Source organism: Kogia breviceps, chromosome 3, assembly GCF_026419965.1.
Source record: "Kogia breviceps isolate mKogBre1 chromosome 3, mKogBre1 haplotype 1, whole genome shotgun sequence".
Taxonomy (NCBI): Eukaryota; Metazoa; Chordata; class Mammalia; order Artiodactyla; family Physeteridae; genus Kogia; species Kogia breviceps.
This window is the reverse complement of record NC_081312.1, coordinates 65,446,350-65,460,392: the sequence shown is the minus strand read 5'-3', so window position 1 is coordinate 65,460,392 and position 14,043 is coordinate 65,446,350. Positions and strand designations below refer to the sequence as shown.

At 40.6% G+C, this 14,043-nt stretch overlaps 1 protein-coding gene across 4 annotated transcripts in view; it reads left to right on the top strand.

Moving 5' to 3' along the window:
* The window catches only part of NPAS3 (neuronal PAS domain protein 3), an 868,173-nt gene that overhangs the window by 726,786 nt on the left and 127,344 nt on the right, over window positions 1-14,043 (top strand). For all 4 annotated transcript variants that reach the window (XM_059059545.2, XM_059059547.2, XM_067028590.1 and 1 more), the window contains one exon: window positions 11,616-11,790. In XM_059059545.2, the coding sequence (XP_058915528.1) occupies window positions 11,616-11,790 (175 nt within the window). The remainder of the gene's footprint in view (window positions 1-11,615; window positions 11,791-14,043) is intronic.

Here is a 14,043-nt window from a genome sequence, read left to right as displayed (position 1 = left end):
GATAAGTTTTCACCCCTCTCTTCCCACCCACCCCCAACCTTTCTCAACCAAGATATTTTTTGTTCTTCTGTTGGTTTTTTAAAGCAAAACTGATGGGATATGGTAAAAATGATGGGGTATGGTATTGAAGGTTTTGATGACTATATGGAAAGCTTGTCAATGGATTGGCAAATTGAGTTAAGATCAGTTAAGTGCCACACTACAGGTAATTTCTCTGGCTAATTTCCAATGTACTAGTGCCTGTCTTCTGAAAGTCATATTTATTACAACTGTTCAAAGCCTAGAGCAAATCTTTGAAAGAGTCTTTCAGTTACTGAGTCATACCACCATCTCTAGGTGACATGGAAGTATGCATGGAGGGTTTGTGGTGCTGGGGTTTTGTGGTTGCGCAGCATTAGCTACCTGCTCCTCATCTTGAGTTCTTTCTGCCAGTCCTAGGAAGAGAAGTTGGGTAACATCTCTGTTGCTGGATGCAAGGTCAGGTAAAAAGACAACAAACCTACTAAAGTCTCTTTGGAGAAGGAAGGAGCTAGATTAAAAATTGCAGCATGCACCATGGGTTTTGTGCTCACCCATGGGAAACAAAAAACCATCCAAATGAGATGAGAATCTTAGATCCAGGGCTTCAATATGTGGGGCAAGAAGTTAATTCAAAGTGTGGCAATCATCTCAGCCTACATCTACGGGAAAAAATAGTCTCTGAGACACAGGCCTGTGAAGAAAAACAAGATATGACTTTTCTTATAAGTGATTAAAACTGTTCTTCACTATTTTAAAAGTATTTAAAAATATTTAATGAACACTAGCATAGATCCATCTCCTTAGGGCCAAAATAAATCACCTAGTGTTTATTGAGCCTCTACCCAATGCCTTCCCAATGACCTAGGTTTAACCCAAGAATAGTGCAGCGCGATACCCCTTCCCTATAAGCTCCAGTGTAGTTAGAACCCTGTTGTGTCTTGGATTGCCCCATCTTTTCAGCAAAGCCACCTGTCCCTTTTCATTTCTCTGTGTGAAGCCAGCATGGGAGTTGCTCTCCCAGACACTGTGGGTTCACGGCCACCTCTGGACCCATCCACACCAGGGCTCCTACCCAAAAGGTGGAGAGAGCAAATGATTGATAAATATTTGGTTGACTAAAGTCTTTTAAATTGTAGATTAAATCTAAAAATTCAGTCCTTTTATTCTAAAGCCATTCCTCTATTTCTATGTTTTTTCCTTGCACCTCTTCCCTTTAATATCGTCTTCATGGTATCCTTCTAATTCCTGTTCTGCTACTCCAGGGATTCTATGGTTCTAGGGCAGCACTGTCCAATAGAAATATATTGCAAACTATGTATGTAATTTAAAATTTTCTAGTAGCCACATCTTAAAAGGTAAACACAAACAAGTACGATTAATTTTAATAATATGATAATATATTTTATTTATTCTAACATACCCCAAATATTATTTTAATATGTAATCAATATAAGATATCTTGCATTCTTTTACTTATTGTACTAAGTCTGAAACCTGGTGTGATTTTACACCTACAGCACATTCTAATTCAGACTAGCCCCGTTCCAGATGCTCCGTAGCCACATGTGGCCACTATATTAGACAGCACAGCTTTACAGAATATTTATGGTTAAAGTGCTGGGGCGTCTGAACCCCAGACATACAATGCCAAATTATATGACTGTTATCAGAGCATTTTCCTGGTGAGACAGAACATAGAATTTATCAGATTTCCAAAAGGGCTGTTCTTCCCACTACCACCAGACTCCTGCCCCCAGTATCTTAAGAAACACAGCCTTACTTTTAGCCTCTGGAATGACTCTGTCTTTTGACTCATTTTCTCTACTTGCCAGTTCTATTTACACTCCCTATTCTAACAAGACTCTCAGACTGTTATTAAACAGTTGTGAATTTAACTTATTCCTTTAAAAAGCACCTAGAGAGTGCTCAGAGTATTGACTTGCTTCATAGAAAAGAACCTCAAATACTACCACAGCTCGTAGTTACAACAGCCAAAATAAAATAGAAGTGTATTCGCCCTTCTACTTATGGTAATTCACTAGGAATAAGTTAGACACTAGACCCACCGTGCCCATGTGGCATTCAGGAACTTCCCAAGATGTGCTAAAACATATCAACAGGGAAGGTTCTGGAAGGGTCAGCAATTGCTCACAGCACAGAGAATTTTTTTCCTCCTTGTTCTCTTCATTGGGTTATTAACTCCAAAATTAATTTCTTGACATGGACCAACCACCCACTTTCTACAGTGGCTAAAATATTTTTGTACAGCTTGTGATTTTCTTTGATGAGACTTTTCAAGACCCTTCACAGGGATGTGGAGGAGGAGAGCCATTTGTTTCAAACACAGAAACTATGGCATTAACATAGTGCTTCAAACTGAAAAAAACAAGATGTCAGTTGAACACAATCCTTCTTTTATTTTGCTTTCTCTTAAACATAAATTTCTCTCGAGGTGTATAACTGCAGTATATTTGTTAAGCTTTCTCGTTTTGCTAGTTTTTGTTTTTCTCTCAACAGCATCGCTTAAACCTTGTGACTTAGCTCCTGGTGAGGGCTGATGTTTCTAATCTTCCTCATAGGATAGCCCCTTTAAAAACTATCAGGAATGATTAATTGTATTATCTGTGTGCATTTTATCAATTACTATTCTTTGTGTATAGTATTATTTGTATGCATTAAACCCCAAAGTTTTAGTCGTATAAACCATATTGTTTTAGTGTGACTAGAAAATAATTAAATAACCTGTGTAACTTTCAAAAAACAAATGGAAAAGTCAGCCCCATAATTATTATTGTTTTCAGATCCATTTACCTTTCTGTAAAATAAAAAATAAAAGGTCTGTTCAGAATCAGGGAAATATTTAAATTTCAATTTAAACTTACAAGCATTTTCTACTTTTTCTTGTTCCCATGACCAAAAAAAGGAAGACAAAATTCACTATGAAAATAACAAAAACAATTAAACAAAAATTGAGATATATTGATACTGAAGCCCTGGCTATGCATAACATGCATCTCAGGGTGTATCCAGTTTTAAATGACAAATACTGAACCATGTAAAATTTGAGGATAATGGATTAACTATGCCAGTATCAAGTATTTTATGTTGATTGGTCTCCTTACCACCAATGTAATGAAGATGCTTTGAAAGTGAGATCTTACTATTCGTTTGATCTTCAGAAAAGGGAGATTTGACTTCAGTTATTTTTAAGATTGTTAATCGTTCTTTCTTGGCATCATTTCACTTTTTACTATGATGTAACCTCCAATTGCATCCTTTTTTCCTTCCCAGCACTGTGATAAATACTAAAAAGTTGGCCTTTCCTGCCCTACAGACTACTTTAAAACTTCAAAACTATAGGAACCTTGTAAAGCAAGGTTTTAAAATTTCTTGATTGAGTCACTTTCACAAATTCCTGGGCTCATTATGTAATGCCCCCTCAGTATTATAGCATTCTCTAAGTTCTTCTTTTACCTGGTATCTCTTAATTAAAGGAAAAGAATATTGACATATTAAAACTATTCTAAAACCACTGCTTCTGTAACATGGGGTGATGGAGAAATACCTAAACCATGTTTACAAGAAAAAATGAAATTCTGCAAATAATTTATTTCTTCAACAGAAAATAACTGGGATGGGGAATACTTCAAACTCTGGATCTGTTTAGTACACAGGCTATTTCTAGCAGTACTTAAATATGCTCAACTGGATCCTGAGTCTCTGTAATGATCCGTCTAACGCTTTTGAAAATGTAGCAATCAGTGTTGATTATTGCTTGATCAATTCAACTATTGGTCATGATAGTCACAGAGGCAGACCTGTTCCAAGTAACCGCCCGTACGTTTGAATCAGTCTCTGCCATTTGTTCTTTATGTCCTCTTTTGTTCCATTTCTTCAACAGCTTGCCTTTTCCTTTTTCCTCTCTGAGAACTAAGAAATCCACTGGAATTATCTTCTGACACTTCTTAATCAAAGTTCAGAACTGGTTATGCAGTACTCTCTTTGGATACTGTGGTTGCAGATTCTCAAGTCGGGCACTCCAAGGGTTATAGAAAAGCATACAAAAAACAAAAAAAGTACTTGGCCTCCCCGATTCCCAGAGGAGTTGAAATGTTTATTTCTGAAGATAAAATAAACACATGGTATGGTATCTTTTAGCTCAAATTCTTCTAAAGGAAAGCTCTGTTAACATATCTGTGAGAAGAGAGTGGATTCATTTCTTATTTGATGACATTGGAAGGATTTTTCATTCTACCTCATCGTTCTGATATAGAACCTTTCTTTCTTCTTGTTCTACTAATTTATACACGTATTGCTGTAACAGACCCAATGCTTTTATGCATTTTTCTTCAGATAAGTCAGCAGATACATAGAATGAGACAGAGCGGTAAAGAACATCAAGTTTCTGTCAAAACAGTTCATAAATATTCAGTAGAGTTCTGCAATACGTAGGAAGTTATGAAGATGGCATTAAGATACCAGTAAATCCTAAGAAAACCTATGCTAATCAAGCTATCACATCTTATTATATTTTATTCTTTTATCACTTTATTATCTCTCAATAATATAAATGTGACGCCCCCCCCAAAAAAAAACCCCTACAAATCCTAATCTGCTGTGGTGAGATAGAATTTCCATCTTATCCTGGGTCAGGATTTTCTAACCATGATCTCACCGTCTCTTGGTAGATCTGAAAGCCTAACCTGGCAGTTAGGTTTCCAAACCACTCGCCACTAATGCAGTCCTCTCTCAGGCATGACCTTCTATGCAAATACTGCAGGCATTCCCTGCGGGAACGGGGCCTGGCTGCAAAAGGACTCCTGAAAAAGGGCTTAACTAGTAGCACCCCCAAGTCCCCTCAGTAATCTAATGCCCTCCAGAAATCTACAAAAACCAAGCGTCTTCCAAAAGGTTTAAGAAATTCCACCATAAATGGCAGGTTTGAATGACCTTCTTTACGTGCTAAAAATGAATTTTGTATTATTCCTAAGACTGAAAATATATTGAAAGAAAGAAAGAAATAGCTTTTATCATCTTGCTTTACAAAAGTATCTATCCTCTTAAGTTATTCCAATATGGAGACGACTAGCAACATTGCTGCCTGTTCCTCATATGTAGCAAACTCTTTCAATCAAAGGACCACTGAATTCAATGATTTGCACTCCTGGTACACTGCTGTAGTTAAAAAGTATTTGCTCACCACAGGGGGCCAAGCAAAGGCTATTGACATGCTTGCTTGATGTATGAAAAGACAAATTAGTCCGCTATCCTATCTACCAGCAGGGTATGATGACCGGACATGGAAAAGTCAACTCAAACCACTGTATAATATATTTACATTTTTTTCCAGGAAACTTCAGTGTTACCAAATCAACTGTGTCAAGTGTTCAACTTGCATGCAAGCTAATAGAATGTGAAATAAATTTGAGGAAGGCCAGGTGCTTTAGTTGACTCCATGGGATGGCACTAGTGGCTATGGCTTATCCTGGAGGAATCTTGGTAGCTTTGAGTGGGGAAAGGCAGAGAGAAAGGAGTGGAAACAAAATGCTGTTTCTGGATACGACTGCTTATTACTCATTGCCTATCTCCGGCCCCTTATACACTCTCAGCTGTTTTCTAGCACTAAGCAATAAGGGAGAGGAATTTTTATTTTAGAGTCACTCAGCTTCAGGAAAGGTAGACCAAGTGAGCATGGTTGGAAACAGTCATGCTTACTTTTCCTTCTTGTGCTAGGGAAACAATTCAAATTCCCATGGGTCTGTTCCTTAAATTTAATAAACAGAACATGTTTGTTAATTTTTTTAAATTATCATATAAAGTGATTGAGTTTGGTTCTCACATGTGCCTTATTATATAATTTGCACTAACCAGAAGAACACAATATTAAGGGGAAAAAAATGCTGTACCTTTCCATTATGTAGATCATAATTGTAGATCAAAGATAGGACCAATAATCAATATAAAATGAAAATGCTCTAAATTTCTACTGTCGGTGATTTGAAGGGACAGTTAAGAAATAATAATTTGGGGGGCTTCCCTGGTGGCACAGTGGTTGAGTGTCTGCCTGCCGATGCAGGGGACACGGGTTCGTGCCCCAGTCCGGGAAGATCCCACATGCCACGGAGCGGCTGGGCCCGTGAGCCATGGCCGCTGAGCCTGCGCGTCTGGAGCCTGTGCTCCGCGACGGGAGAGGCCACAACAGTGAGAGGCCCGCTACTGCAAAAAAAAAAAAAAAAAAAAAAAAAAAAGGAAAGAAAGAATAATTTGGGTGCTTCCCTGATGGCGCAGTGGCTAAAAAACCACCTGCCAGTGCAGGTGAGACGTGTTCGAGCCCTGGTCTGGGAAGATCACACATGCCACGGAGCAACTAAGCCCGTGCGCCACACCTACTGAGCCTGTGAGCCACAACTACCAAGCCTGCATGCCACAGCTACTGAAGCCCGCGTGCCTAGAGCCCGTGATCCGCAACAAGAGAAGCCACTGCAGTGAGAAGCCCACACACCACAACAAAGAGTAGCCCCCGGTCGCCGCAACTAGAGAAAGCCCGCGTGCAGCAACGAAGACCGAACGCAGCCAAAAATAAATAAATAAATTGATTTTTAAACAAGAAATAATCATTTCATGAAACTTTGTGAAAATTCAGTTAATGAACTAGCCAACTAACCACAGTTCTGTCATAGATGGGGGAAAAATGTTATGAAAGATAGCTAAATTATCTTTCAAAGTTCCTTTTAAAACCTGCTCTTTCTCAGCATTTATAAAATCCTATGCTCTGTAGCACAGGGAGATCACCTCTGTGCTTTGTGACCACCTAGAGGGGTGGGATAGGGAGGGTGGGAGAGAGGGTGATGCAAGAGGGAAGAGATATGGGAACATATGTATATGTATAACTGATTCACTTTGTTGTAAAGGAAAAACTAACACACTATTGTAAAACAGTTATACTCCAATAAAGATGTTTAAAAAAAAAAACCTATGCTCTGTAAAACTCAGTTGGTTTCTATATAAGAAGTTATAGCTCTCAATGCATATGGCAAATACTTCTTGGGAATGAGTATATTATTATGGTGCTATATTGTAACTCATTTTAGAGTAGTAAATAATGTTATAATAATAATAATACCAGAAATAATAAAAGGAACCAACTAAACTTGTTCAAATCAAGCACATTTATAAAGCGAATTTTTTAGGCCTAAATATCCATCTTTTATTCATTCAACAAACATTTGTGATAGACCTCCTATGTACAAGCTCACATGAAGCAATATCTGCTCATTAAGTAAAAAAATCCCTGGTCTTAGTTTCTGCCATCTATTTTGAGGCACAGAATTTAGTGGCAGGTGAGTTCCCAGTCCATCTTACCTAGGCAGTCTTCATAGGAGAGAGAAGCAAATCACACAAGGGTTTAGTGAGAAAAGAGAGTTAGCCAATAGGGCTGACAGTCTTGCTTCTACCACTAAACACCTGGGTAAACTTGAACAAGCATTTTAACTTCTCAGAACTGTGACGTTTTCACCTATTCAATAAGGAGGGTATTAATGGATGTTTTTCAGGTCTCTTCCAGCTCTAAAATCTAATTAAGTGAAGTGAAAACACTATGAGAAATGTTGAAAGTGATAGGTAAATGTGATGATGATGATAATGACTCAAGGCCTGTGTATAAGTAGACTTCTGTCTACCCCCATATCTGTTTCAGTTTAGTACACCTGCTTTCGTGCCTTCTTTTGGCCCCAGAGTACATGGCAAAGCATCCTTAGCCCAGGGGATTGCCAGGCTGCCTGCCCTCAGCCTCCTCCCTCCATGGTGCCCAATGTTCTCTCCTGAATAAAAGTGAAGCCACAGGACAGAGGAGTCCAGATGTCCCTGCTCAGCCTCCCTGACTGCAGAGGTGCTACCAGAGAAGTGGTAGGTTGAGTCAAGCAGACTTTAACCAAATACTGGCCTTTTCTATACTCATAGCCTTGTTCTGTAAAATCGGGATCATCGTACCAGTTCAAAAGATGGTTATGAGGATTAATCAAAGAAAGTATGAGAAGTATGTATACATAGTGGTAGCAGCTGATAATACTGTTATTGCTATAGTCAAGGCTCAGAGCATGCATCACTTCTGCTGTACCCCCTGCTAATTAAAGAGATGTTCCAAAGAGACCATGCAAACCCTAAGGATTCCTCACCAAAGTTGCACAGGAATATACATGCCGCCTGTCATCCATTCTTACCCACCAACCAGCAGCGACCATAGTGCTTATTTCTCACAAGGCAATTTCCTCTGCATGGTTTCACTGGATTTTCGAAATTCGGCTGTGAGGCACGTCAGCAAGTCTGGTTTCCATCCCAGCGCTCAGGCCACTGCGCTGCACCGTTCCACAGTGTGGCACTCCAAGGGGTGCCATTCATGTAGAATACAATGTGAGTGGTACCCCCCAGGGTCCTGCAGAGCAGCAATACTGCCACTTTCAGAATAGGAAACGGAAGCTCAGAGAGGTTACATGAATTGTCCAAGGTCGTACAGCAGAGGAGGAAAAGATTCTGACCTCCAAGTCAGTTTATAACTCCAGCTATTTTGTGCTCTCCCCTACACCGTGTGACCTTTATTACAGTACATACATGAAGACTATGACAGGGTCAAATTCCAGGATACCCCAAAGCCTAATATAGGATGGAGAGGTTGGCACTGAGAATTTGACCCTGTCACAGTCCTCAAGAGACTGAAGGACAAAGTCCTCCCCGTGTCGTCATGTGATGTGGCCCATTGTGACTCAGTGTTGCTCTAGACGCCCTCTACTCGGGACATCATTTTGTGGAAAGGAAGCGCCTGCACATCTAAGTAAATCAGGCTGTGGTGATAGTGGCCTGCTCCTCCTCACCATATGACTTGCTTACATGAATATTCAAGAACCAACACCCCTACAAAATCGATTATATCTCCCACCTGTGTTGTCATCTTATCACAATCTGTGGTCTGTGCCAAAAGGCACATTGCAGTGTTAAAGACTCAAGAGTTTGAGAAAAGTGACAGAAATAGTTACTAAAGTGCTGCGATTGGACTCCATGCAAAATGAGAGTGACTTCCTCATACTCACTAACCTCCAAACAAAATAACCATCAAGAAATATTAAAACACACATTTTATTAGTTTCATTTAATTTCTTAATTGCTCCAAGTCAGTTTACCCATTTATTGCTGTGTGAAATGCTTAGAGGCAAGGCGCACATTAAAGGGATTATTTCCATGTAATCCCTCCCTCCCAGAGGGTAGGAACCGATCACTTATGAATCCTGATTTACGTACGCTCTGTAACAATATCAAATGGAGGAAATAGTTATTGTGAAATTATAGAGTCAGTAGTTGGGTAATACAGGAGAGCGTAATTTAATAGCAAAGAGAAAGTACCTCATTTTCAGTGAAGGGTATGCAAGCCTTTTTCAGGAGTAGAGCTATTAACCAAACTGAATTTAGCCTCCCATTTTTCGGCCTCTACCTCTGTTAATTGATAGATGCTGAAGATGTGTTGACGGTTAAGAGTTTAATCAGGGGCTTCCCTGGTGGCGCAGTGGTTGAGAGTCCGCCTGCCGATGCAGGGGACACGGATTCGTGCCCCGGTCCGGGAGGATCCCACATGCCGCGGAGCGGCTGGGCCCGTGAGCCACGGCCGCTGAGCCTGCGCGTCCGGAGCCTGTGCTCCGCAGGCTACAACAGTGAGAGGCCCGCGTACCGCAAAAAAAAAAAAAAAAGAGTTTAATCAAATGGTGTCTGGGAGTCATTTTACCGGAACTTGGAGTTCTGGGGATAATAATTGCTCTGAGTATTACGCTCACTGTGACAGTATGCCCACCACCAGATTTCCTTCTTGGCAGGAAAAAGAGTGCAGGCAGTCGGGTGGAATTTGGAGGGATGCTGCAAATTACACAGGAAAGGCAGGTGAGGTAGGAAGCGGTTCTAGGTAAATATCCACCAAGAAACTTGTGACAGTCTGAACTTCTGGCAGTTTCTGTAGCACATCATAGCTGGCCTGAGACCATTAAACTCCAGAGGAATGGGAAAGCCATTAGTGACCCGGGAAAGAGCTTTTTCTTGTTCTGTTGCTGACACATCTCTCCCTGCCATAGTACCTGTAACCCAACTACATTATTTTAGGACCATGATTGCTATTCTTGGAAGGAGGTAAGAGTTATAGCATCAGAGGAGTACAGAGGTAAGGCCACTCAGACAGCACATGTCCCAGACAGGGGCCACACCTGACAGCATTGCAAAAGGCAGTGCTTCCATTCCAGGCTAGCCCTCTTCTGATATTTGATATTCATTCTCTACCTTTAGCGTCAGCCTAATACAAAGAGTATAGAAAATAAAACATTTTTAAAGCCCTCAAGGAGGTTTGTACCATGTATTTTATTAGATTGAAGGCAAAACAAGCTGATACCAGCAGAAAAAAAATGGCTGCTTCAGACCCCAGCTGACCTCTTTTGCATGGAGAATTCTCCATATGATTACAGAGCTAATGAGTAATATTTAATGAAAACATTATGCCTTTGCATATATTTGTAAGCAGCACTTCTTCCATTTAAATTTACATAGAAATAAGCTGAAATGTATAAATACACATCCTGGAAATCTGTGTATTTTAAGGAAAATCCTCATCCGCTATCTCTGGTTGTTTCTATACAAAGCTCAAACTTCTCAATAAGCAAACTGTAGAATTCAGTCAATCATCCGGTTGACACCAAACATGCAAGAATTTGATGATGCGTGGATAAAACAGCTGAACTCAGGCAGACTCATCCACATTTCACAGAATGGTTTGGCTTTATGCAAACAACAGTGTATGAGAAAAAATTGGGCTAAACAATTGCTAAATAAATACATGTGGGAAAAAAACCTTTCTCTTTGGGCTTCCCTAATGGCGCAGTGGTTGAGAGTCCGCCTGCCGAGGGAGGGCACATGGGTTCGTGCCCCGGTCCGGGAAGATCCCACATGCCGCGGAGCGGCTGGGCCCGTGAGCCATGGCCACTGCGCCTGTGTGTCCGGAGCCTGTGCTCCGCAACGGGAGAGGCCACAACAGTGAGAGGCCCGCGTACTGGAAAAAAAAAAAAAAAAAAAACCTTTCTCTTTCAATTTCAAGAATCCTTAAGCATGTGAGGATAAAGACTAAGGACCAGGATTGTTTCCAGAGGCTTCATAGATTTCCGTTTCTGTTCAGAAGCTGAATCGCAGCGGGGCTAAATATTTTTTTAACATCTTTATTGGAGTATAATTGCTTTACAAATGGTGTGTTAGTTTCTGCTTTATATCAAAGTGAATCCGTTATACATACACATATACCCCCATATCCCCTCCCTCTTGCGTCTCCCTCCCACCCCACTAGGTGGTCACCAAGCACCGAGCTGATCTCCCTGTGCTACGCGGCTGCTTCCCACTAGCTATCCACCCTACGTTTGGTAGTGTATATATGTCCGTGCCACTCTCTCCCTTCGTCCCAGCCTCCCCTTCCCCTTCCCCTTCCCCGTGTCCTCAAGCCCATGCTCTAGTAGGTAAATTTGAAAATGAAAAGCCTGTGACAACTTCCTTTCCCACTCTTCTTTCTCTTCGCCCTCTAGGTGGAGCTGACAGGCAGCAGCGTCTTTGACTATGTCCACCCCGGGGACCACGTGGAGATGGCAGAGCAGCTGGGCATGAAGCTCCCGCCTGGGCGGGGTCTCCTCTCGCAGGGCACCGCTGAAGACGCAGCCAGCTCAGCATCTTCCTCCTCCCAGTCAGAAACCCCAGAGCCAGGTGGGACTTGCAATTCCAACATGTGGGTTGGTGGGCAGGACCTTTGCCAATGATTGCACTCGAGTTGCCAGTGTGAAGAGACTATAAATAGGTCTAATGGTATTTAACAATTCCATGCAGCTTTCTGTCCTGTGCAGTAATTAAGTAAGGAAGAGATTTGAAAATAAGAAGACATTTTAATAAGTAAAATCCAGAGATCTGATTTCAGGTGAACAATACATACAGCATGTACCCATTCCTTTAGTTTCTCTTTCAAATTAATGGAGGGAAAAGGTTCAGATTGGGAAAGCCATCTGCCTTTCATTGTTCCATGGCTAAATGTAATGCATTTATTTATTATTCAGCAAAATTGATGGCAGAGACTTTTTGAATATTAGCTTGTGGAGAATTAAAAGTATTAGGGGCGTGCAGAAATCTTGGGTTTTTTTTTTTTTTTAAGCATCAGAAGGTACTTGAAAGATGTGAACAGATAAATTAAGGCTAAAAAGAAAACAGAAATGGCTACATTTTAAACTGCCTTTCCACCCTCAGTATTTAATTAGATCAATTGTATAGAGGAATGAACAGAGGTGACATTCCTCATTGGGATTCCTTCCAGGACTCTTATAGACTTTGCATTCAGAATGTTCCCATTTTCATTGTGTTGTACTGATGATAATTTAAGTATTAGGGGAAAATCCATTTATAAATTAAACAAAATGACTTGATATCCATCAGTCCCCTAGTTCATCAAGCTGTTCAAACACGGGGAAGATTGGCTGGTCGGCCTGGGTCTTCCGAGAGCGCTGGTAATTAGATCTGCGAAGGATTTATTCTTTGCTGATTGGGGCTTTAAATTAATTGAAGTTCCACATTTGTGGTTTTGTCCTTTTTGTACTTTTTTAGAGGAGATATTTCATATTCTTGTGTGGTGGAGTGCTTGGCCAAGCAGCAGTGGTTTAAATGTTAATTTTTCTCATGAGAAGTTTAAGATTTTTAATGAATCAAGGCCTGATTTGAAGTGCAAAGTTTTATTTGCTTACTTGGGAAATTATTTTTGCCCTCTAAAGATGTTTGTACTTTACTTGATATGTTGTTTTAAAACAGATTCGCAGCACAAAAGCATTTTGTGAAAGAGAAATGGGAAAAACACCCCAAAACCTATCTTAAGTTTAATGTTAAAATAACTCTACATACTTCCAAGAAAATAATTTGGTCTGCTTAGAAATAATCACAGCGTGTTTGCACACACAGAAGGGAAAAGACATATTTGCCTCTATTGGAAATATTTTAATTCCTTCTAGAATCAATCCATGTTTCCCCATTTAAGTTAACTGCAGCTTCTAAGGCATTATTTTGTAGCATTGGGTGGGAGGCATCCTTCTCCAGTGAACCCCATGCATGAGAAAAGAGTATTTAAGACGACTCTTTACCATTTAAAGATGAAAATAATTTTGTTCCAAGAGGTCGGGGGAGTCATATATCCTTATAGCATAGCTCACTGACTTCACTGAATAGACACATAAGTGAGATCACTGGACCTGCTTTTTAGTCAATATGATGTTTCTATTTGGGCATATTCGAGAAGAAACACATGAAAATAGTTTTCTACTCCATTCTGGAGTTGGACTGGGAAACAGGGCTGCTCATGACTCTTAAACGCTCAGTGCATAAGAAATCAAGTTTATAAACCTTAGTATGAACTAAGACCTTGGAAAAGTGGACTTTGTTTCCCTGAATCACAAACCCACAAGTTAAGAAGAATCTTCAACAATCCTTTAATCCAACCTCCAATTTATGCAACCACCCCTTTACAGCAAAACCAACAGATGCCCTTCCAATCTCTGCTGGCACTCATTCCTAACAGGAAGCTAAGGAACATACAAGGCTTCCCACTCCATTGGTGAGCAGCTCTGATAGAAAGTTATTCCTAATATGGAGCCGGAACCTACTTTGCTGCATCTTCTCCCCCCACTGATCGGAGGTCTGTCCTCTGGGACAACATTTCAGATTTACTCTTTCCTCCCCATCACAGCCTCTCAAATGTATGAAGTCAGATTCACCAAATTCTTCCTCCCTCCTTCCTACTCCTTTTCAAGTCAAACCACCCTCATTCCACAAACATTATTCAATGGCATGTTGCTAAGACCCTCACCATGCTAGCCACCCTCACCTGGCTGTGCTTTCATTTGTTGGTGGCCCTCTAAAAATAGGGTTCTGAGAGCTGAGTGCAGCCTCTAGATGTATTGTGACTAGTACAAAGCAGACGGACTG